The sequence below is a fragment of the Lissotriton vulgaris genome, chromosome 5 (assembly GCF_964263255.1).
Source record: "Lissotriton vulgaris chromosome 5, aLisVul1.2, whole genome shotgun sequence".
Taxonomy (NCBI): domain Eukaryota; kingdom Metazoa; phylum Chordata; class Amphibia; order Caudata; family Salamandridae; genus Lissotriton; species Lissotriton vulgaris.
The window spans coordinates 1,716,310,442-1,716,333,444 of record NC_141693.1 but is presented as its reverse complement, the minus strand read 5'-3'; the positions used below and the strand labels follow the sequence as shown (position 1 = coordinate 1,716,333,444).

The window sequence follows — 23,003 nt, the reverse complement described above, 5'->3', positions numbered from 1 at the left end:
ACAGCTTAATTCTGCATAACTTGGAGCCTATGGATTTGGCACTTAAATATCCTGTGACAAAGAGAATTACAATAATCAAGCTTTGCACCTATAATCCCTCAAATATTCATATCCCTGCCTTCTTCTGCAAGCATTTGGAGAATAGGCATCAGCTCATGAAAGTATAATTCGAAGGCCCAAACCACTGAAGAGATTTAAAAATAAAAAGAGAATAATAGTTAAGATGGATATGCAGTTTAACTCTGAGTGATTTGACCACTTTCTCTGGGACGGGAAAAGGAGCACGAGGGTCAGGCCAGACAGATGGGGACCAAACCAGAAGGATACTGCTCACTAGCAAGACCTCTTTCTTGCCCAAAGTCATCTTTAGCCAATTATGAGTCATCCATGTTTCTAACATCACATGGGTAGCTCATCACCGTGTGAGAACCTGGTTCACTGAGCTGAAACAGCCACTACATATCATCTGCATTCTGCATGCATGCACACTGGCAGCAAACTTAAAATTCTTGGGGTAAATCTATGCTCAACAGATAAAGCTCCAGAAAAAGCATCAAATTAGTTACTTAAGCACTAATCAATACAGAAATAAGCAAGAAATCAATGTGTTGTTCATTTTGGTATTGTTTTACCTACCTCAATCTGGACTCATAAGCATGCTTTTTGGGTATATAGGCACATAAATATTTTAATTGTGCTCATGATGCTAGATTCATATACACCCAGAAAACGTTATCTTATATAGCAGTTGTCCAATAAAACCATAGCCAATCCCATTTGTTCTTACTGTGGGTATCTACAGCTGCAACAAAGCTGCAAGCAGGGTCAGGGGGTGGCCCCTGACCCTGCTTGCAGGCCAGGTCGCACCCCCTACTGCCGAACAGCACCGCCTGTGTGCGCTCGCCCCGCTGCTGCCGCTTCTGCATGGGTTCTAGACTCGTGTGCCCCAGGACCGTTGTGCCGATTTTGGTTTGCCTTTCAGTTTTTTGACATTCCTGTGTATTTTTAATTTGTGCCTCCATTGCTGTATTTCTTCCACTGTAGCCCGGTACTGTTCCCTCCCTTTTCTATTTCTGTGCTCGCTCTCTTCCCGCCGCTGACTCCACGGCCACGCCCCCTCGCCGCCCCGCTCCCGCCTCCCAGCTGCTCCTCCCTCCCCCCCGCATTAAAAGCTGGTCGCTGCCAGGACGTGCAGCGGGCACGCCACTGGCGTGCCAAAGGCAAGCCTGTCTGCGCCCGTCTGCGCCTGGACCTCGCCCAGCGCCAGAACCCCTGGTCCCCGCACACGCCACAACGCCAGACTCCGATACAACGCCAATACTCTCCACGCTCTCAACACTGCCAGAACCACCAAAACCCCAAGGACCGGACCCAACCACCTCCACTGCATACTCCTCAACACTCTCTCCGCACGCAAACACGCCGTCGAGCCCCGGACGTTGCCTACCTGACCGAGACCTGGTGAAATGACTCCTCGGCACCCGACATCACCACAGCCATCCCGGACGGCTACAAAATCTCCTGCAGAGACCGCGCCAACGGGATGGGAGGAGGGATAGCCATCGTCCACAAATCCACCCTCCAGGCCCACACCTTCGCAGAGGACTCCCTCAACTCCTCCGAACACCTTTACTTCCGGACCCAAACCGACCCCTGAGGAACACTCATCTACAGACCTCCTGGACTCCGGACCCTCTTCAGCGACTCCGCCGCCAACCTCGCCAGCACCCAAGCACTCGCCTCCACGGACTACATCCTCCTCGGAGACCTGAACTTCCACCTCGAGAACAACAATGACGCCAACTCCACCACCCTGATCGCCAACCTCGGCCTCCGATAATTCATCACCGAACCCAACCACGCTGCCGGCTACACGCTCGACCCCGTCTTCTCCACCAGCACCTACATCACCCTCAACCACACCACCGAACTCCACTGGACTGACCGCCGATGTATGCACTTCACCTTCAAGAAACCAACCACGCACCACCGCACTCAACAGCTGCTTCACCGCTGCTGGAGCAAAGTCACCGAAGACCAGCTGACCTCCACCCTGACCCTGAACCCACCCATCGACACAGACGCCGCCGACCGAAACTTCAGACAGTTGATCAACGACTGCGCTAACACCCTCGCCCCGATCAAGAAACCCTCATCAACCACCCCAGCAAACTAGCCTCCTTCTTCCATCGCAAGATCACCTTCAACTCCTCACCTGCCCCGAGCGCAACAGACCACACCTCGAACGCCTCAAGCACCAACCAGATGACCTCCTGGTCCCAAGTCAACGACGAAGAGACACGAAAGGTCATGAACTCCATCCACTCAGGATCTCCGTCAGACCCCTGCCCACACCACGTTTTCAACAAAGCTGATGCGACCATTGCACCCCAACTACGGAAGATCATTAACATCTCCTTCGACACAGCGACATTCCTGGAAAGCTGGAAGCACGCCGAAATCAACGCCCTTCTCAAGAAGCCCAAGGCGGACCCAAAAGACCTCAAGATCTTCCGGCCCATCTCCCTGCTCCCCTTCCCGGCGAAGGTCATCGAGAAAATCGCCAACTCACAGCTGACCCGTCACCTCGAGGACAACATCTTAGATCCATCCCAGTCCGGATTCAGACGCAACCACAGCACAGAGATTACCCTCATCGCCGCTACAGACGACATCAGACAACAGTGAAACTTCAGCCCTCATTCTCCTGGACTTGTCAGCCGCTTTCGACACGGTCTGCCACCGCAAACTAAAAACACGCCTCCAAGAAGCCGGAATCCAGAAGAAGGCCCTGGACTGGACCACGTCCTTCCTCGCTGGCAGAACCCAGAGAGTTCGCCTCCCCCTTCCTATCCGCAGCCACCGACATCATCTGCGGCGTACCCCAGGGCTCATCCCTCAGCCCGACCCTGTTCAATGTCTACATGGCCCCCCTCGCACAAGTAGCCCGCCAACACAACCTGAACATCATCTCCTACGCCGACGACACCCAGCTCATCCTCTCCCTCACCAAGGATCCGCACACCGCCAAAACCAACCTCCACGAGGGAATGAAGGCCGTGGCCGAGTGGATGAGGAGCAGCAGTCTGAAACTGAACTCGGACAAGACGGAGGTCCTCATCTTAGGTCCCACCCCCTCTGCGTGGGACACTCCTGGTGGCCGACCACACTGGGAGCAGCTCCAACACCCACAGACCACACACGCAACCTAGGATCCATCCTCGACTCCTCCCTTTCCATGTCGAAGCAGGTCAACGCCATCTCCTCCACCTGCTACAACACCCTCTGCATGCTTTGTAAGGATCTACAAGTGGATCCCAACCGAAACAAGAAGAACAGTGACCCAAGCCCTCGTCAGCAGCAGGCTGGACTACAGCAACGCACTCTAAGCAGGTATCCCTACAAAACAACTGCAACGACTACAACGCATCCAGAACGCCTCAATCCCGACTGATCCTCAACGTCCCCCGCCACAGCCACATCACCTCCCACATAAGAGACCCCCTTCAAACTCCTCACCCACGCACACAAAGCACTCCACAACACCAGATCAGCCTACCTAAAAGACAGACTCAACTTCTACACCCCCGCCCGCCAGCTCCGCTCCGCCAGCCTTGTCCTGACCACCGTCCGCGCATCCAACGAACGACCTCCGGCGGCGGATCCTTCTCCTACCTCGCCGCTAAGACCTGGAACACCCTCCCCACCCATCTACGGCAGACCCAAGACCTGCTCACCTTCAGAAGGCTCCTCAAGACCTGGCTCTTCGAGCAGTAGCAGCACTTCACCCCTCAGCGCCTTGAGACCCTGTAACGACCGGATTTCCGGACCAGATACAATCAGCTCACCAGAGCACCACCAACCCAGCCGAAACGTAATCACCTCCCTCCTTAGGACCTATTTACAACAGGTATCTATGTTTCCTAACCAAGGATGGGGAATTAGCAATATACATGCTTAGCTCTTCTACAATACCACATTCATACAATATAGTCTCGCGGCCACACGGGCCCAGACTAATCTACCCTAGGGCAGTACTGATTGCTTACCATTACACACTGACTGCAACCAGTGCTCTCATTAGCCACAATCCTATGGGTATCTACACCAGTGTCCCCCCTGGTGCTCTCACCTTCATACAAGCCACAATCCTGTGGGTATCCATACCAGTATCCCCCCTGGTGCTCTCTCTAATGCCCAAGCCACAAACCTGTGGGTATACGCACCAGTGTCCCCCCGGTGTTCTCATTAACGCCGCTTTACAACGACGATCACTTTCCTATAAATACCACTAGCTCTTCATGTTGGGGAATCTCTCATTATTTACTCGAGGTACAATACTACAATATTATGGATCACACAAGAATGGCCGAATTACACGGTGTACAACTTATTCTCTATTTCAAGGGCTCCTCTCTCCCTCATTATTCAGTTACCATTTACCTGATCGGGGGGTAGCATCCGTTCATATAATAGCACCTGACTAGAAGAAAGGTTAACTTTGCTGTATAAGAACAAGATATATACACACTGGTTCATTAAGAACTGGGGTATCTTTATTCACTAATAACATCAACAATATAATACTGCACTATAACACATAGCCTGAAAAGTAAAAGGGGAATAGACACATACACAGATCTGCAGGGTCTCGTTAGTATAATGGAAAGCTTTATTACTATAACACATCCACATGTAATTGACAGGAACTGTAAATAGCTAAAGAGGGAATGGATTATACTGCACACCGCTGAAAGGAAATGGATTAGCAATACAATAGGGACAAGGTTAATGTTTAAATGTAAAGCAAACTAATATAACAGGACAGATATCACCTGATTAGTATGAAGTCTTGCTCTAGCTGTCATCTGGGTTCCTCTTTCGTCTGTGCCTTAGCTCGTCTTAGATTCTCCCTTGCACTCTTGGACACTCATCTGCGCTGATCACTCTGCACTGGATTCCTCTCCCCCACAAACTGTCTTCACCTTCCAGCTTCAGTCTAATAGTTTCTGCCGCTCTGATAACCGTTCGCTCCACTAGCTTCTTCACTCTGTCTGATTATCTCAGCTCCAATGTCCAACTCACTCCAGCTGCTCCCACAGACTAATCCACGATATAACTTCAGTCTCTTCCAAAAGGCATCACTTCAGACTCCAGCTGATCACAACTCCTTCTGATAAGTAACTGCTTCTGACTGCTTTCTTCAGCTCCAAACATCATCTGCCTTCTCTCTGTTCCAAACACCGACTCACTTCTCTCTCCAGCTTCAACTGACTTCTCTCCCTCCAAGCATTAACTCACTTCTCTCTCCAGCTTCAACTGACTGACTGACTTCTCTCTGTTCCAAGCATCAACTAACTGACTGACTTCTCTCTGTTCCAAGCATCAACTAACTGACACTCCTCCTCTTCTGTACTTCACTAATATGGAATACTCTCCCCTCATGGAAAGTTCCAGCCAGTAGCCTCCTCCCACCGATTCCATGCACCAGGCTCCCTGCTCCAGACGCCCCCACAGTGATCAACTGCTTGTTTCGTCTAGAGACCTGAGCCCAGGGACATTTCCTGATTAGATTCAGCTCTGGCCGGTTCTCTCCAGTTTGCAAAGAGCGAACAACACCTCATTACTAAAACATCACCTTTACCCTGCAAGCATCTCAGTCTGCAGGGACAGAAAGCAAAATTGAGTCTCTCTAGTTCTGGGCCTTGTAGGCCCGAAAAGGATGAAATAATACTTAGCTCTGTCAGAGTACATACACAAACCATACCAATATGTAAAATAAAGTCAGGACTACAGGATCCACCCTCTACTATAGGTAGGATGATGAAAGGACACATAATTATGCCAAAGCCAATAGGCAATAGATGGATTAGAGTCAAGAATAAGGGATCTATCATCATATAAAGCAGCTATCCTCTAGTTTATGCTTCTAGGTCTGGAAAAAGTCCTGAAAAGGACCAACACAAGGCAAAAATAGGGAAACAGGATGGTAGCAAGCTTAAAGTCACCATCACTCAGAAATAGAGCCAAAAACACGGTCACTACAGACCCTCACGGGTAAGTAGCACGTTATACAAGTTCACTGATTGATTGATTGATTTGAATGTATAGGGCACTAATAACAAAGGGAACTTACATTATTAATTCATGTATTAGTTCAGGCTGTTTACAAAATTAAAGTTCAGAGTTACTCAAAAGTGTAGACTTACACATTTCCACCACGGAAAAGGGAGGTGGAGCAAAACTTACAAGTGTATGTTAATATTGAAAATAAAGACAGCAGTAAATTCAGCTTGGCCAGCTGCTGGTAATATAACACCCTCCCATAGAAAATAATGGAGGCAGGTACATAAATCTAACCTTCCCCCCATAGTACATAATGTCATATCAAACTTAATTAGTTAAAACAGTTAAAAATATAAATAATTATAATTTAATGTTTAAAATATATAATATTATATTTTGTATTTAATAATGTTTTACATTTTTTCTCATAAATAACCTTTTTTTAATTTAAACTATACATTTTATTAAAATTACTTTCAATTAATTCATACATCCCTTTTAAAGATTATTAAGGCAAAATAAAAATGTTTTTTTTAATTTAGGTGAGTATTTATACAAATGTATACAAACTATACAAATTGGGAATACAGAGCTTTTATACTGTTATGCATGCAACTATTTTACTAATTCAGTGACAGCCACTAATGAGCACCTGTGAAACCTGTGAGATATGCTATGAGAACTGCAAAATTAAATTATCAGTGGTGCTACCCAGGTGTCCCCAGATAGTGCGCCCGAGGGAAATGGTGTGAATTTGACCTTGGCTTAAAACTCAAGGGCAAGCTTATTGCTATTTGAAAAACTAAAACTGCGTCTAATACATGGAAGTCAGTTAGGCGTGGTAGGCTGGTGAAGCGGCTACTACTGCTGGCGCTGCCCTTCCTGCCCCAGTCCCCAGACATCATAAAAGGAAGAACAGAAAGTAACCAGGGCTCCAAAAGCCAAGTCCAATGTCAGTAGTTTCCCTCCCTGCTTTCCCCTAACTCATCCGTCCCTGTTTTTCCCATATCTCCTCAGCAGCAGAGAGAAGGCTGTATCCGAGCCAAAGGTGGGGCAAGGAGTCAAAACCTCTGATGCTAACAAAGGTCGCAGGGTCTGTGAAGTCACTTCGGCTAACCCTGGTATTTTGGTGAATCGACGCCCATTGGGTAGGTGCCTCAAAAGGCTCGAAGTGACTAGGCTTTCTGGATTTATGAGAAGGCGGGTGTGCCCTGTTCTCTAGTTATGTTATGTTAATAAGGCATTTGTAAGCGCACTAACACCGATTGGTTTCTTGGCGCTAAGATCAACAGTAACACAGGCATGGAAGATAGATGGTAGAGTTAATGGAAAGCTTGTCTGTAGAGCCAGGTCTTCAAAGCTCTCCGAAATGAGAGGAGGTCCTGGCAGGTCCGGATCTCAAGAGGGAAGGAATTCCACAAGTGAGGTGCCAGTGTTGCAAACCTACGGCCTCCCGAACGTTTGAGTTTAAAAGAAGGTATCTGGAGGAGGTCAAGATGGGAGGATCGGAGGTTGCGAGATGGGACGTACTTTGTAATTAGTTTGTCAATAAATTTAGGGCTTTTGCAGTGCAAGGATTTAAAAAATCATACATCCTGTTTTAAAAGCACAGCGCTGAGCCACTGGAAGCCAATGAAGCTTCATGAGTAAAGAAGTGGCCGCATGCCACCTAGGTTGATTCAAAATCAATCTAGCGGCATAGTTCTGTACCATTTGGAGGCGTTTTGCAGGGGAGACCTAAATAAATAGAATTCGCATAATCCAAATGGGACAGCACTGTGGCGATCACAACCTGGGTCATCGCATCCAAGGTAAGAAGGCGTCGGACCTTTCGGATCTTTTTTAGTTGAAAAAAGCATTTAGAGACCACCTGGCTTACTTGTGCTTTTAGTGAGAGTTCACAGTCCACAGTAACCCCAAGTGTTCTAGCCGATGGTGAAGGGGTCCGGGCTTGACCCAAGTCCGATGGCCAGTAGTGGGGGCCCCAATACTTAGCGCTGCCTCCGGTGAGGATCAACTCGTTTTTTCCCGGGTTTAATTTTAGCTGATTTTGGTCCATCCAAGCTTTAATGAACCACATAGTCGCTTGGAAATGCAAGATAGAGGTTTCATAGTTATCGACCGTGAATAGCAGCTGTAAATCGTCAGCATAATTAAAAACCTTCACTTGCTCCTCTCTAAGGGCTTGGATCAAGGGGAGGATGTAGAGATTGAACAAGTGGGGTGACAGGGACGAGCCCTGTGGGACACCACAGGTAATGGACTGTTTTAAGCCAACTAGGTCTCCAAGACGTACTGCTTGAGTCCGATTCTCTAAAAAGGACATCAGCCAGCTGGCCGCCGTGGCCCGGATTCCGGCCTGTTCGACACGGTCGATCAAAATGTTATGATCGACCGTGTCGAATGCAGCTGACAAATCCAGGATACCAGAGCTTGAGGGGAACGTCCATCGGCACAGTCCTGTAGCGTGTCCAGCACTGTGGTGACTACTGCCTCGGTTGAGTGTGCCGGCCGGAACCCTGCTTGATGGGAATCAAAGCAGCCGGAATCCTCTAGAAAGTTGGAGAGGCATTTGGCAACGTGGGCCTCCAATACCTTAGCCAGAAAAGGCAACAAGGAGATGGGCCGATAGTTTGCTTTACAAGATGGATCAGCTCCAGGTTTTTTCAGGAGCGGTATGACCGTGGCTTCCTTAAACGCTATAGGGACTAAGCCAGAGGTATGGGAGTTATTCAGAAGCGAAAGAGCAGGGTCCGGGAGGGCCGAAAAGCACTCTCTCAGAATATGAGGGGGGCAGCTATCTGAAGGGGCACCAGATTTGACTCTTGTTAGCAGTTCCTGGAATAAAGCCTGGTTTATAGGTGGAAAGCTACACAGAGTGTTAGGGTTCTTCTTAATAGCCATTCCAGAGGTGATTAGGGTCGCGGACTGGGGGATACTGGCTTTAATATTTACAATTTTCTCATTAAAGTAGGTGTTAATGAGTCACATAGGGACTGGGTAGGGATTGTCTTAGAGCGGACATTATCCAAGTTTGTAAGTTCATTAAAGATCTTAAAGATGTCCTTGGATCTATTAGAAGATTTAAGGATACGGGATGAAAAATGGGCCGCCTTCGCGACAGAGATGACATTCATGTATTCCTTCCTAGCCCTTGTATATTTGATCTTTGACTCAGGGGCATAGTCGCGACGCCATTGGCGTTCAGACTGGCGCAAGGCCAGTTTCCTGGATTTTAAATCAGAGGAGAACCATCTGTGAGCGTCAGCTCGCCGTGCCAGTCTGATTTTTTTGTAAGGGGCGTGCAAGTTACTAGCGGCTAGTAACCAGCCGGAAAGGGTGGATTCTGAGGAGTTAATGTCGCCATAAAAGGTGGGGGTAGTATTAGCTAGTAATTCTAGAAATGCCACTTTATCCGTGGCGTTCCAATTCCTAGCTAGGCCACCTGTTGCCGGTGTAGTAGTCCTGGCGGGAGCAAAAACGAGATTGAATTTGATAATTAAGTGGTCAGACCAGAGACAAGGGAGGGTTGTCGGAGTGGTTACCCAGGTAGTGTTGGACCACACCTGATCTAGGATGTGGCCCTTATCGTGAGTAGGGGAAAGCACTAATTGAGAGAAGTTTAAGTTGGACATAAGTTCAGTTAGTTTGACCGATTGCGGGCTTTCCATAGGATCATTATACCAATAAATTAAATCGTCTACTAAAAAGATCCTAGCATGCTCCATAGCTAAATTAGCAATCTGGTCACAGAGTGACATAGGGAATGTTGGCATCGAGTTAGGAGGTCTGTACAGAAGAACGCATGCCATTGTCATATGGGAAAGGTTGATCTTAAACACTAAATTATCCGTGTTTAGTAGTGAGAGGCAGGTCAGAGTGGTAACTTCCAGGCTCGAGTGGATAATTGCCGCAACTCCTCCGCCCACTTTCCCCTTGCCCCGATCTGCATGAAGGATATAATAGTTGGGTGGAAGAGCTGCTATTATATCCGGAGCAGAGTCTGGGGTTAACCACGTCTCGGTGAGCAGGAGAATATCCGGTTTCTCCAAGTCCAGCAGAAGGAAGACATCTATCTGGTGTTTCACCAGGGAGCGAGTATTTAAATAGAGGATTGTAAGGGAATTGGGGTGTGGCCCAAGGTTTACCTGGCAGTTTGCGGGGGCTGCTAGAAAGCTGCCCTTAATCAAGATGCCGTGTTTATGAGCCCGTCTGAGTGTATCCGTAGGCAAGTAGTCCTGGCCCGTACTATATTCTAGCAATGACTTCTAGCAGTCTTAGGTACTAGTGCTCGCTTCTTCCATTCGAAGCAGGGAGGTACTTTTTAAGATGGCGTTCACGACTACAAAATAGATACTAGTCGAATGATGCCCTGTGGAGTAACCTGTTAATGCACCCTGTTCATCTGTACACTTACCAGCTAACAAGAGTTGCTGATTCGGGCAGCTTGCATTTCTTAACATCTGGATTTAACACATCTGGGTTGAACAGAAGTTGTGCCTTAGCCATAACAACTGGCTGGGCTCTGAAACAAAACAAAACAAAAATATGCACTTGGATAACACAGGAGAATTTATATTGGCATTAACTCAGACAATCTATGGCACTGCACAGGAATTGTAAATAAAACTGCAGATGTCATGCCAGTACACCTTTTTCCAGAGCAGCATACAACAATAAGCTCTAGTGATCACAAGCAAACAATTCACCAGTGCGAGAATAACCTACCCCTGCGTGCATGCTTGTCTTCCAAAATGCTCAGCAGCACTACTATATCTACTGCTAGCACATACACATACATGAAAGTCACGTGGTGTATGTGCATGTGTGGTCCGATGAGTAATACATATGTAAATCTCCACTCAGAAAACCGTGTCAGCCGTTGGCTGTAGATTTACGAACTTTTTTAACTAAAGTTCCACAAATACTGCTGGAAAGCTGCAAACGTCATGTCTTAAGCTTACTGGGACTATAAGCAATTGTCAACAGTTACACGTGTGTAATTGAGTCCAGTGCATAATTAAACATGTGAAAATGCAGAGCATTTGCTCCCTGGGAAAAAATATTTTTCTGGGTAAAGATAGTACTTGCCTAACACTCCTCCCAATTTTGTCGGTGTTCCCTGCCCGTTCCTACCCTGAATTACTCCTGCCACTGACATGAGTAAAATCTGCAACCTGTTCCACAGTGGGACCCGGCTAAGAACACGCTTTTGAATACTCACAAACAAGTATGTTTGTGAGTGAGAGCAAACTTTGCAAGGCATCTCACCCAGGAACGTCCACTACGGAACCCTGGGAGCAGACATACTGTCACATCACAGTGCTCTGCAATTGCATGCTTGTAATCAGTGGTCGAAGTGGGCGGGATCTCAAGGGCATCACAAGGGGCTTACCAGGTAAGCCGTGAAGCCTGTGCTTTTAAAGGACAGTTATAAAAAAAAAAAATGCAATACATACAGTCTTTGTATTACTAAAATTTTGGAAGCCCTTTTTTTATTTTAAACCTTTTTGCACATTTTGTAGCAGCCTATCTTACACTGTGTGTAAAGCAAGTTTAACCCCTCCCGCGCTTATGACGGAACCGCTCCGTCACACCCCTCGGGTGGGCTGTGCTGGTGACGGAGCGGTTCCGTCATGGCCCGCTCGCCGCGCCTGCGCGGCGCTGATTTCCCGCCTGCGCGGCGCGTTTCATTGAGCGGGCGGGGCCATGACGGAACCGCTCCGTCACAAGCACAGCCCACCCGAGGGCCGTAACGGAGCGGTTCCATCATAAGCGTTGGAGCGCCGCGTGGCCGTACCACCCCCTTAGCGCTGCGGAGGAATTGCCGCCGCAGCGAAAGGGTTAAAATAATGACTTACATGTCTACAGTTCTTTCTGTCACAGACTGGGACCTCGCAACACTAAACATAAACAAGTGACTATTCTCTACTACACCAACTAGGACACAATTATGTTGCTCTATGGTTGCAGACACAGACCTCTGCAGTGCATTAACTAACAGAGGTTTCATATGTACAATATTGCATTTCACACTGATTAACTTGACTTGCATTAATTTTTTTATAAGCTGTGCCTTTATTTTATATGTGAGTTACCCGAAGGTGAAAGAATGAAAAAAGTTAAAGAATATTTTTTACCCACGCCTTTGACTCTGCCCCTGAACTCACTCACCCTGCCTCCAGTGCACACAGCATCACAGTTCCAATACTTTTATTAATGCACTTCAACCACCGTGTGTAAAAGGCTAGCAAGTGCTGTTCTGTGAACTCTGAGAAGGTGTATTTTGACTTGAAAGTCAAGTCAATTGCAAACTAAAGTAAAATCTAGGGGCGCAAATGGGCGTGAGAATCACACTGAATGACATACAGGGTAATGTGGAAATGTATGCACCTAATGAATTTGTTCATTCTATAGTGAGGTACACTGGAATGCCGCACGCCGTTGCTAGGATAGGACCCAGAGCAGAAATGGTACCCTCGCTGCTGCTCTAAATGGTATGAGGCAGCAGGGGAGGATTTTGTGCCCACAGAGCAGTCACTAGGGACCATATGTATTGTTATTAGACATAGCGAGGACCTAATTGCGATTCTCTGCGAATCACAATTAGGTAATCGCTATTTGAATGTATGAAACTCCATGAGTTTTATTTAGTGTTTCCTAACGGGTCATAAATTGACCTACCTCATTAATATTCATGAGGTATGTCGCAATTTGTGACCCATTAGAAAAAGCAAAAATCACAGGGATGGTGGCCTGCTAGGGTTAGCAGACCACCATGTCTGTGTTTTAAATGCAGCCCGTTTACTTTCAAGGAAAACTGGACTTATTTAAAAAAAGAAAAATGTTAAGAATTAATAAAAAATTAAGAGTAGGCATTGCTCCATTGGTCTGTGGGACCACTGCCTGCTCCAAAATACGTTTTCACTACCATTCACAGTGGCGAAGGGGTCCCTAGGGGATCAGATTCCCTTTTGTGAATGTGTTACCAGCTACTTGAAATAGGTGCAGCCTACATAGAGAAAAGTCAGAGTGCGCATAACTGGTTTGGTCAGCCCCAGAGAGCCGCCCAAATAGTCAGGGTCCGCAGTACTAGGCAAGCCAGTCCTCCCTCGACCCGTCCGGCCCCAACCAGGCATAGCCTTCTGCTTTCTCGCAGTGTGAGAAGCTGAAACATAAAAACGTATTTAACTCCTTTCATGCTTATGACGAGCCCAGCTAGTCATGAGGCACAGTGGAGCTGAGCTCGTCACGAGCACCGCTGCGCTGCACCCTCCCCCCCAATTCCACCCTGCGCTGTGGGGGAATTACCCCGTGGCAAAGGGCTTAAAATACCATTTTATGTTTCTGCTTCTCGTTTCTGCTTCTAGTACTGATCCTCCGCCTTATTTGGCCAAGTCGCCCCTGCCCAGCTCGCCCATGCAAAAAGCCGCCCCAGGCCTAGCGAATCAGCAACATTTTCCAGATCCACTTTCACCTGCCATGCATGAACAAATGGAAGGGCAGGTAATGAACTACCCCGCTCATGGGCAATTCATACAGGTCTACCTGGACCACGATTCAAAATTCACTAACCTCATGAAATGCGCCTGTTTCTGTGGTTAGCCAGCAGAATGGATGTGGGTGTTTTTGATTGCCTAGTTTCACTCAGCAGTAAGATTGAGGAAAAGGGTGTGTTCCAACAGTTTCAAAATTTAAAACATGTTTTTCCTCATCCCACTCCAGGATGCGTACACAGTACTAACACAAGCAGACAAACGAGGAGTGCATAGCGTGCCCAAAACACACCCTTTGAAGTTCCTGTGTACATGCCCCACACAGCCAGGAAAGGGTCGAAAATTTGATGTGGCAGGGAAGGAGGGAATCCCCTTTCCACCCTTTGAATGACGTGCTCCCTCCATCAACACTCACCTATAAACCACGGCTTTCCCAGCTCCATGCGCTCCGATGATCAGATCTGCAGGGGAGAAACGGACAATTGGACAAAATTCAGGAAGCAGCCGAGATTGGCAAAGTCTGCAGTGTGCCCAGTCCCATGCAGTCAGGGGAGCTAAGATCTTCTTCCACCATTCTTAAAGATTTGTGACTGTTCAAAACTGGCACAGGATAAAGCGGGTGGCTAGGGACTGAGATAAGCAGTGAAGCTTTGTGACACACAAATATGAAATTAAATGAATTCGTACTTGTATAGCGCACTTATACCCTGAGGTGTCTTGGCGCTGTACGCATACCGCTGTGGAACCCTTCCTGGCTTTTCCCTGTGAAATGCCCACTCCTGGGCACCCCCAAGGTGAAGCCAGGCATCCCAGCGCTGTTGGGGCCGTTGTGGAGATTAAGCAAGCTATTGCCCAGAGTCACAGAGTGGGACCCATGATTAGAATAGGTACCGAAGCGAGAATTATCAGGTCCGAGGAAATTGAGCCCAAGACCCGTCGAGGTAGGAATTGAACCCTGGTCCCGGGCCAGACCTCTGCATCAGGGTCTGCCGCTCTAACCATTGAGCCACACTTCTCCAAATACACTGGTGAATCTGGTCTTCACCATTTTGCGATTGAATGGGATTAAAGAGAGCATAACGATGACTAAAACCATTGGATACCTTCTTTGCCCTGAAATCAGGTCTAAGAGGGCTGGAAGGACAAAATGCTCATGGCAGCATCTGCATTGTCAATGCGTAGTACCTACAAAAATGTTGAAGATTAAGTAAATCTTATTCCTAGGTAACACTGGTGGGCATCTGCAATTGACAGGCACAAGCTGCTTCATGATACTGGAGCCACAGTGGTGTTGTTTTGCACTCGAACTCACATCTGATGAAGGTTTAATGGCCTTAACAGGTCTTCATCGGAACATAGTAAAGTTGGAAGAATCAGCCATTTTGAATATGCAAAGGTGGGTGGGGCCGAGTAGTATGGAGGTGTTTGGTTAGTTAGTACACATCTGGTTTGGCCTCCTTTGGGGTAATATATCCAGTTCTGGAGGTGACATCGCCAGAAGGATGTAGGCAGAAAGAATGAATGAAGTCGAGATGGGTGGAAGTTTGAAGACAATATTGCAAAAATATTTTGAGAAAATGGGGTGGGGCAGTTACTCCATGAAAAAAGCAAAAAATATTAGACTCAAGAGTAAATGAATATATACACAGTAACAATGAAAGGTGCTATGTTGTGACAATTTGTATAGCGCACTAACCATCTGAGAGGGTATATAGGCGCTTGGGTAGGTCATGGGGAAATACCATCTGGTGGTAAAGAACATGAAAAAAAACAATACTGACCCCCACCCCCTTGCCATTCGTTATTTTGTATTTGAATAACAAGTTCCCGCTTTGTGAGATTGCTTTTGGATAACAAAACACTTTTGAAAAGAATTTACAGCCATCTGCCATGGGTGATGATACTGTCTATTGAACCTTTCCTACATAGACAGGAACCACCATAACAACGATTTCTGTCAATGTAGAGATTTGTCTGCAGGGATAGAGACACACTATACATTTTGGCAGGCAAAGGTTCCTCAGTATGGTGCAGGTATTGTCCTTCGATATCCTGACGAAGCAAACTCTGACCCTCAAACTCAAAATCAGGCATGTGTCTCTGTATTAGAGGGACCAGCCTGCACTTCCAGCCCCAAAACTATACCATTTCAAACTCCATTTTAGAACACTAGATTGGAACATAAACATTGCAGAACTAACCTATTCAGATAGTTGGCACAAATCGTTACACATTGTGCTAACATTATATTAACAAAATAAAAACACAAGAAGTGGTTCCATACACATCTTTAAAGAAAACAATTATAATAATAATAATAACAATGGTCATGTAGTGCTGTATCAGTATAGATGCCATCAAGCTCAAAATGTCTCTTAGTCATTTAACCAAGTTGGTATATTCTTAATTCTTTTTACAAACACATTATGAGTCCACCATCCCCACTCCACACATTTACTACAGGGTATTTAGTTAATCATGCAGGCAGGAACAGGCGCTAATTTTATCAGGTCCACAGTTTAAAATCGGACATCTCTAAAAAAACACACCCCACAACTCTCATCAAACGCAATGGACAAAAAGACATTTTTTAGACGTTTTTGACTCTCTGCCCCAACCTTACTCTGGCACAGTCAGCAACCTTTAAAGGTTTTCGGTATACATGACCGGCTGCCTGTAAATGATGATCCACACATTTGCCTTAAAAACATCCAGCATTGCTTCAAATAAGAAAAGCCGACACCAACGTCCTAATCGTGAACCTTCAGTTCTCTCCTTCGCACAATGCTAAGTGTAGGCTTTCTTTTGCACCATGTTTCAATAGTCAATGGATCTATTGCTTCGAGGGCAGTGCAGAGTAGTTCTCAAATGGAGCACTCCTAATTTGTACAAAAAAGTCTTTATTATTTCCAAAATTCCACAGATACTAGTTTTACAACATTATTGGTGACTATCTCTGCTGGAACTCTTCTCTAAAAAACAGTATTTTCTAGGATTACACCTTTGAACATAAGGATCTTTGTCTCAACATGTGCAACAAATTTAGTTTCAGGCCAATGTGAAAAATAATCAACAACCAAAGCATGTATTGCTCCATCACTCAGATTCAATCAACCACACGGCGTTTCCACTTCTTGTGACACGTTACAATTTGTTTTAACTTGTCACTCCATGCACAAGAGATACAAAGTCTAGCCATCTTTTCTACACATGTAGCTTTGCAGGGCCCCAAAAAAATCATCTCTCTACCTCTTTTCATTGCACTGAATGGAATCAGTCATTGTAGGTAGAAGCAGCCCAGCTCTGAAATAAACTAACTTTCAGCACGTGGCACTAAGAAGCAGAAGTTCAGGTAAGACATGTAAACAAATTGTTGCTCTGCCAATAAATGCCAAAGATGACTGCAAAACAAGTATCCCACGTCTCTAGCAATGATTTGGGATTTTGTTTGCCAATACACCACATTTAAGGTGAGCGCTGCAGATTAGAAATGGTACTATAAAGTTAAAAAGTGTCACTCCTTACCTGGGTATCCATTGCTGTCTACATCAGAGGCTCCCTTCATTGAGAAGCCAAAGCCAGACCCAGGTAAAAAGGGGCTCTCCAGAACTTGAGAAGGTTGAGTGTTGATCCCCTCACTCTGGCCACTGTAGATGTATACTCTGCCACGCCCATCCCTGCCACCAAAGGGGGCTCCAACTGCTATATCTGGGAAGGAAAAATAAGCCTTTACTAAAGCAAAGTCATTGTGTAGAACTAGTGGGATGGCATTGAAGGAAAAGAAGAAGGTGGGTGGTAGAGAGCTAGAGATGAAGTGTGTAAAAGTGGAAGGGAGGAGAAGAAAGCGAGACCTGTAAGTGTATAGGGGTACAAAATGGAGGGAACCAGAGGTGGATCAGAGGTAGAGAAGGGGTTGAGCTAGAGATGATGTCAGAGAGAGGACGATGGGGAAAGAGAGGTGCGGGAGAGAGGAGGATAGGAAAAAGAGAATGGTGGGACATGGAGGAGGAAAGGATAATGGGAGATTGAACAGGATGGGAGGAAGAGAGACAAATGAAATAAAGGGATGGCATAATGAAGAAAGCAGGATATTGAGCGAAATTGAAGGAGAACCAAGATGGAAATTAGTGTGAGAATAGTGAGAAAGATAAGTGGGTAAATGGATGAGACAATGATGTGGGAGAATGGTATAAAGCGTATGGCAAGGAGTAGAATAAGAGTGGAAATGGAAAGTAGAGTAGGGCAAAAAATATATGTGGTAAGACTTGGCATGAATACAGAAGGAGGGGGACACGTATGGCCCTGGGAACCGCCATCCCCCATGGGTGGCTCCTGCTATGTCCCGTGGTGCCATACCTGGGACATAGCTGTTTGCTTTGACTTGGTGGGAGCTTTGACAGCTCCCATCAAGTCAGAGCAAACACGAACTCCACTCCAAGCAAGCGGGAGCTGTGTAAGTGATCCCGCTTGGTGGGAGCTGAGTTTTCATCTGTTTCCCTGCCTGCTGTTAAGCAGACAGGGAAGCAAACAAAATGATTGCTTGCACACACAGGGAGCTGCATGTTTAGCAGCTCCCTGAGTGTGAGAGCTATGCCAGCTCCTGAAGGAGGTGCGGAGCCTGCAGGGACTGCAGAGACATTCAGGCTCCTCCCACGGCCCACAACGGTGCAGACTGGGTGCCTTGGGCCAGCTCCAGGGCATGCAGAATTTGAAGGCCAGGCCTCGGGGTCCCCTGTGTTGCAATCACCCCATGGAGGGGGGCCACATGCCCCCCGCATTCAATTGTGACCAGGCCCTGGGGGGTGGGGTCCCCAGGGCTGAAATCGGGTTGGGGAGGGGTGCCCCCTTGCATTTTCCTTACTAGTATGTAAAGGTCTTCCCCCTTTTCCCACATTCATCAACAGCTCAACAAAAGGCTCTCTAGCACGTTTCCAGCCATTTTGGTGATGCGAAAAAAAACAAAGGTTACAGGGACGTTATAGTTAGGCTCGGATTTCACTAGTCCAAAACCATAAAATTCAGACTTTGGAGTTACCTGACTTAACTACAACCTACGCCCCCAAAATGCACTGCTTATGACCTCATACATTATATCACCCATGACATGGTCAGTGACATCATTGATGATATCTCAAATGATATCACTGATTACAATATCCACAGAACTACTCATACACCCGATACAGTCTCTCGCACACCCACTCCCACTCAACTGCTCAAATACCCCTTCACAGGCCCACACAAGTATTCACAAACCCACTCACTGATTCATAGAAGCACGCACACATCCACTCACTCATACAGCCCCTCACACAGACAGCAACTCTCCCATACAGCCGCTCAAGCACCCACACACTCACCAATGCAGCCACTCACACATCCAGTCATACAGACAGAGTCTCACTCATACAGCCTTACAGTCACTCATACACTGTTAGTCACCCATAGAGCTACTCAGATACCTACTCCTTTATTTACACTGCGAAAAGCAGTGGGGAAACGCCACAGCATAAATTATAGTTACCTCAGGTAACTATAAGTTATGAAATTCTATAGTTTTGTATGAGTGAAATCTGAGCCTAACCATAACATCCCTATAACCTTTGGGTTTTTCCGTGAATTTTTAAGTTTTTTAAAATTCTATTATATAACTATAACATATCTGTACCCTTTATTTTTTCAGTGAATATATATATATATATATATAATATATACCATGCATGGTTCCATCATACAACCTTTTCATATTATTCATTCTATTCAGACAGTGTGTCACTTTGCTGACACTATTGTTACTCTTACTCAGTATCTATTCTACTACCATTACGGTCTCTTAGACCATCTCTTAGACCCATAGATCCAAAGTAGGGTATATTCCTAGTTATTGTTCGGATGTCACCCTTTGTTGCAATTGTGCCCCCACTTTCTTATTTTTAACAGAGAAGGAGTAAACCTACATTCAGATTTTCTTACAAGCTGTTGCTTAACCAGTACAAGATCTCCAATTTGATATCTCTGTTCTCATACATACTGTTTACAGTCTGCGTATTATTTAGTTTTACCTTTGGCTTTTCTATCTCTTCTCATAACCTCATTATGTTCTGTTTGAGATTCATTGGAAAATGTAGTAGGCGAGTGGGTCCTGCCTGCCCAAACATAAGTTCTCAGGGACATTTTCTTTTGATTCTGGGAGAGGTTTCATGTAATCCCTTAATGCCTGACACAAAGATGATTTTCCAATACTTAAGTTAATTTTACACCGTGTTACTGCCTTCTTGATAGTGACTATAAATCTCTTCACCACAATGTTACCCTGTAGCCACATAGGTGTTATTTTTTAAAGAATTACTCCAATATTGTAAGAAATTCTTAACTCACTCATTAAGCAGTGATCCATTGTTCATTTTAAATATATCTGGTATGTCCCTGGCCTAAAATTGTCATCTAGGACAGGAAGTACTACTGATGTTTCCTATTCTATAGGAAATCGAGAATACTTATCAATGATGGCAAAGAAACATTAACGACCCATAAAAATAGACTGCCACTAAAGACCACACTACATCCAGCAGCTCAGACATATGCAATTCTTCAGTTTTTGTTCCTTCGTAATGCATTGGCACAGATGACACGTCTGTACAATTTCGTCAATTTGGCTATCCAGCTAGGGGAACCACGCCTTTTTCACATAGATTATTCTTTGTTGCAGACAAACTCCTTTGACTTTGTGTGTAATGTCTCCTAAATGCTTCTGCAGGGCATGTGGGATTGCCAACCTCGTAGTTGTACCACTTTAAAAGAGGAAGAAAGTAATTTTAGGTAGAGGAGGATGCTAAGCAGACAAGGACATACAGTAGAAAAGGTAGAAAAGATGGACGTAGAGGTGGATGGAAGGAAGATCAGGCTGAGAGGTAGACGTGAGTAGCAGGTAGAGAAGGTTTGGGTATAGTGGTGGATGAGAGGTAGAGGACAATGGGAGGTTGAGATCCTGGAGAGGTAGAGACAGGTGGGAGGTAGAGGACTATTGGTGGTAGATATGTGTAGGAAATAAAAGGAATAAGGCAGACCCAAGCTGAATGATGAGCGTAATTCGAGGAATACTCTAATAGGGGATAGCAGAAGATAAGAGGAAAGGAAGTGGGGCGTGCTGTACGAAAATGAGGAAGGAAGAATAGAAATGGATAGCACAAGGTCAACAAGGTGGATGGATGAGATAATTAAGTAGATGAAGGTTGGTGTGGAATGATGAGATAAAGACAAAGATGGGAAGTAGAAGGGGATGGCAAAAGGCTTCATAATAAATGCAAGGAGAGAGAGTTAGAAGTGTAGGGATGAAGAATAAAGGAGATTGTGGTAGAAGGGAGGTAGAGTCGGAGTGAAGGAAGACTCGCATTGGTGGTATAAGAGTATGTGTAATAGAGTATGATGGGAACTATAAGAGGAAGATAATGTTGAGACGTAGAGTAAGATGGAAGGAAGATATGGATGGGGACAGATGAGACTGGCAAGTACAGATGCACTGGAGCTAGAGGTGGATAAGAGACAGGAGGAAGAGGAAGGAGGAGCCTAGAGGTATTCACTCAGACATAGGGTAGGATGGAATTGGTGTAACATTGAAGGACTGAGGAAGGATGCATGTAAGTTATGTAAGGACCTACTTGACCAGTCCAAGTGAGGTTTGGAGGTTGGATTAATAGTGTAGAGATGAGCGCGAGGTTGGGAGGGTTGAGGTGCCATCGGAAGATAGAAGAAGCTTTGGGAGGTGAACATGTCAGAAGATGGAGATTACATTTGAAAAGAGGAGGGAGAGAGGAACAGGGGTCGAAATGGACGAAATGGAAACTATGAACATGGTACAAATTAATATAGAAAGTAGTGAAGTGATAAGGTATACACAGAGAGGAGAGGATTCCAGAAAAGTAAAAGCGATGGAATCAGATACATAAACTAATTGCTAGAGTAAAGGAGGAAATATTAATATGGCTGAAATGGTGGGAAGCTAAAGTAATACAAGAGAAAAACAGGCAGAAGAGATAAGACGTAGATTCAAAAAGAAAAGGAAGGGGCACAGAACAGAAATGGAGGGACAGACTTAGTCAGGACTTCCTGGAGCTTCAGTACCATTATAGCCATCCTGATCCACGTCACCCAAAAAGGCAATTGAGGAACCAAACTGCCCGAAAACCTCTGTGCCAGTCAGAATCTGTGGATTATTGATGAAGCGTGCTTTCCCCCTCTGCAAGTAGAGGTACACACGTCCCAGCTCAGTCAGCTTCCCGCCAGGCCGGCGCTCCATGAATAGGGGCGCTCCCACCAGGAGATCATCTTTACTGCAAAGGTATGGGACAAGAGAGGACAGAGGTTACAGTAAACCAGAAAGTAGTCTAACTGGTGGGCATGTTATGTATTAGAGAGTTTCCATCAGAAATATAGCAGCACCAATAGAGAATCGATAGGGCTGAAGGTTTTGAGAAATAGTTTGTCAGGATTCTATAACATTTTAGACATCCAGTCACTCACAGAGTTGATAAGGTCTGTATATTATGGAAGACAGGGCAGTAGAGATTGAGCTCATGCAGACACTTGACCACACAACACATTACATTTAACATCTTCACTTCCAGGATTTAAGTGTGAGAGTCAGTATTGAAAGCCTTTTCAAGATGGAGAACAGAGAAGATGCTTGACCAAGTGTTGTTTGGTTGATGTGGTTATCTGATGAGAAGCCCCGTTTATCCAACCGTATTTTTTTTGTTTTTTTACCCCCTTGCAGGCTTCCTATTGTTAGAACTTTCCCTTCATTCCCTTCTTTTTTGGTCTTTATCTCTGTTCCTTGTGTCCCCCAGTTAACTGGTTTGGTTCACAGCTTGGAACCTGACAGTCTTCTGGCATCCTGGGTTTCCTTCCTGTTATCCTGGTCTGATAGGAGCTCAGTACAGCACATTCCACCATTATGATGGGTAAGCCTCATTCTAATTGTCTGCATCATGTTTTCAGACTTATCGTTATGCCTTACTCCATATAACTAATTATTGTATTCTACTTACCTTATTGCTGCCTAGAATCCATTAAAGTCTCAGATGTTCCTCAAAAGTCGTCAGAAGACTGCACTGATTTGAACAAACACAACTAGAGGGCATATTCAGTCCTGGATTTCTCTTACCCCTTTTCCCCTGTTTTTCCCCAGCTCCTCTGACTAGGGTATCCATGGTGAATATTGGAAAGTACAATGGGCCCTGGGTGTTTATGATATTGCAAAGGTTCCTAGAAAATGGGCGATAGTAGAGGGTGAATAGGTGTTAAAGGGGCGTTTCCCACGGTTACAGTGCGTGACAGCGTCAGGAACCCATTTTAAATATGTACTATAGTGTGGGATTCCCTGAAATGTGTGTTTTATAATCCACGAGTCCCTGGTAATAGGTGAGGCTCACAAATGCGTGT

At 45.7% G+C, this 23,003-nt stretch overlaps 1 protein-coding gene across 1 annotated transcript in view; it reads right to left on the bottom strand.

The window, feature by feature from the left end:
- ITGA2B (integrin subunit alpha 2b) overlaps positions 1-23,003 on the bottom strand; it is a 320,876-nt gene that overhangs the window by 135,162 nt on the left and 162,711 nt on the right. Inside the window, exons 12-15 of the mRNA XM_086923897.1 lie at positions 21,684-21,892; positions 17,088-17,270; positions 13,978-14,023; positions 10,484-10,591 (exon numbers count right to left, since the gene is read on the bottom strand). Of these exons, the coding sequence (XP_086780023.1) occupies positions 10,484-10,591; positions 13,978-14,023; positions 17,088-17,270; positions 21,684-21,892 (546 nt within the window). The remainder of the gene's footprint in view (positions 1-10,483; positions 10,592-13,977; positions 14,024-17,087; positions 17,271-21,683; positions 21,893-23,003) is intronic.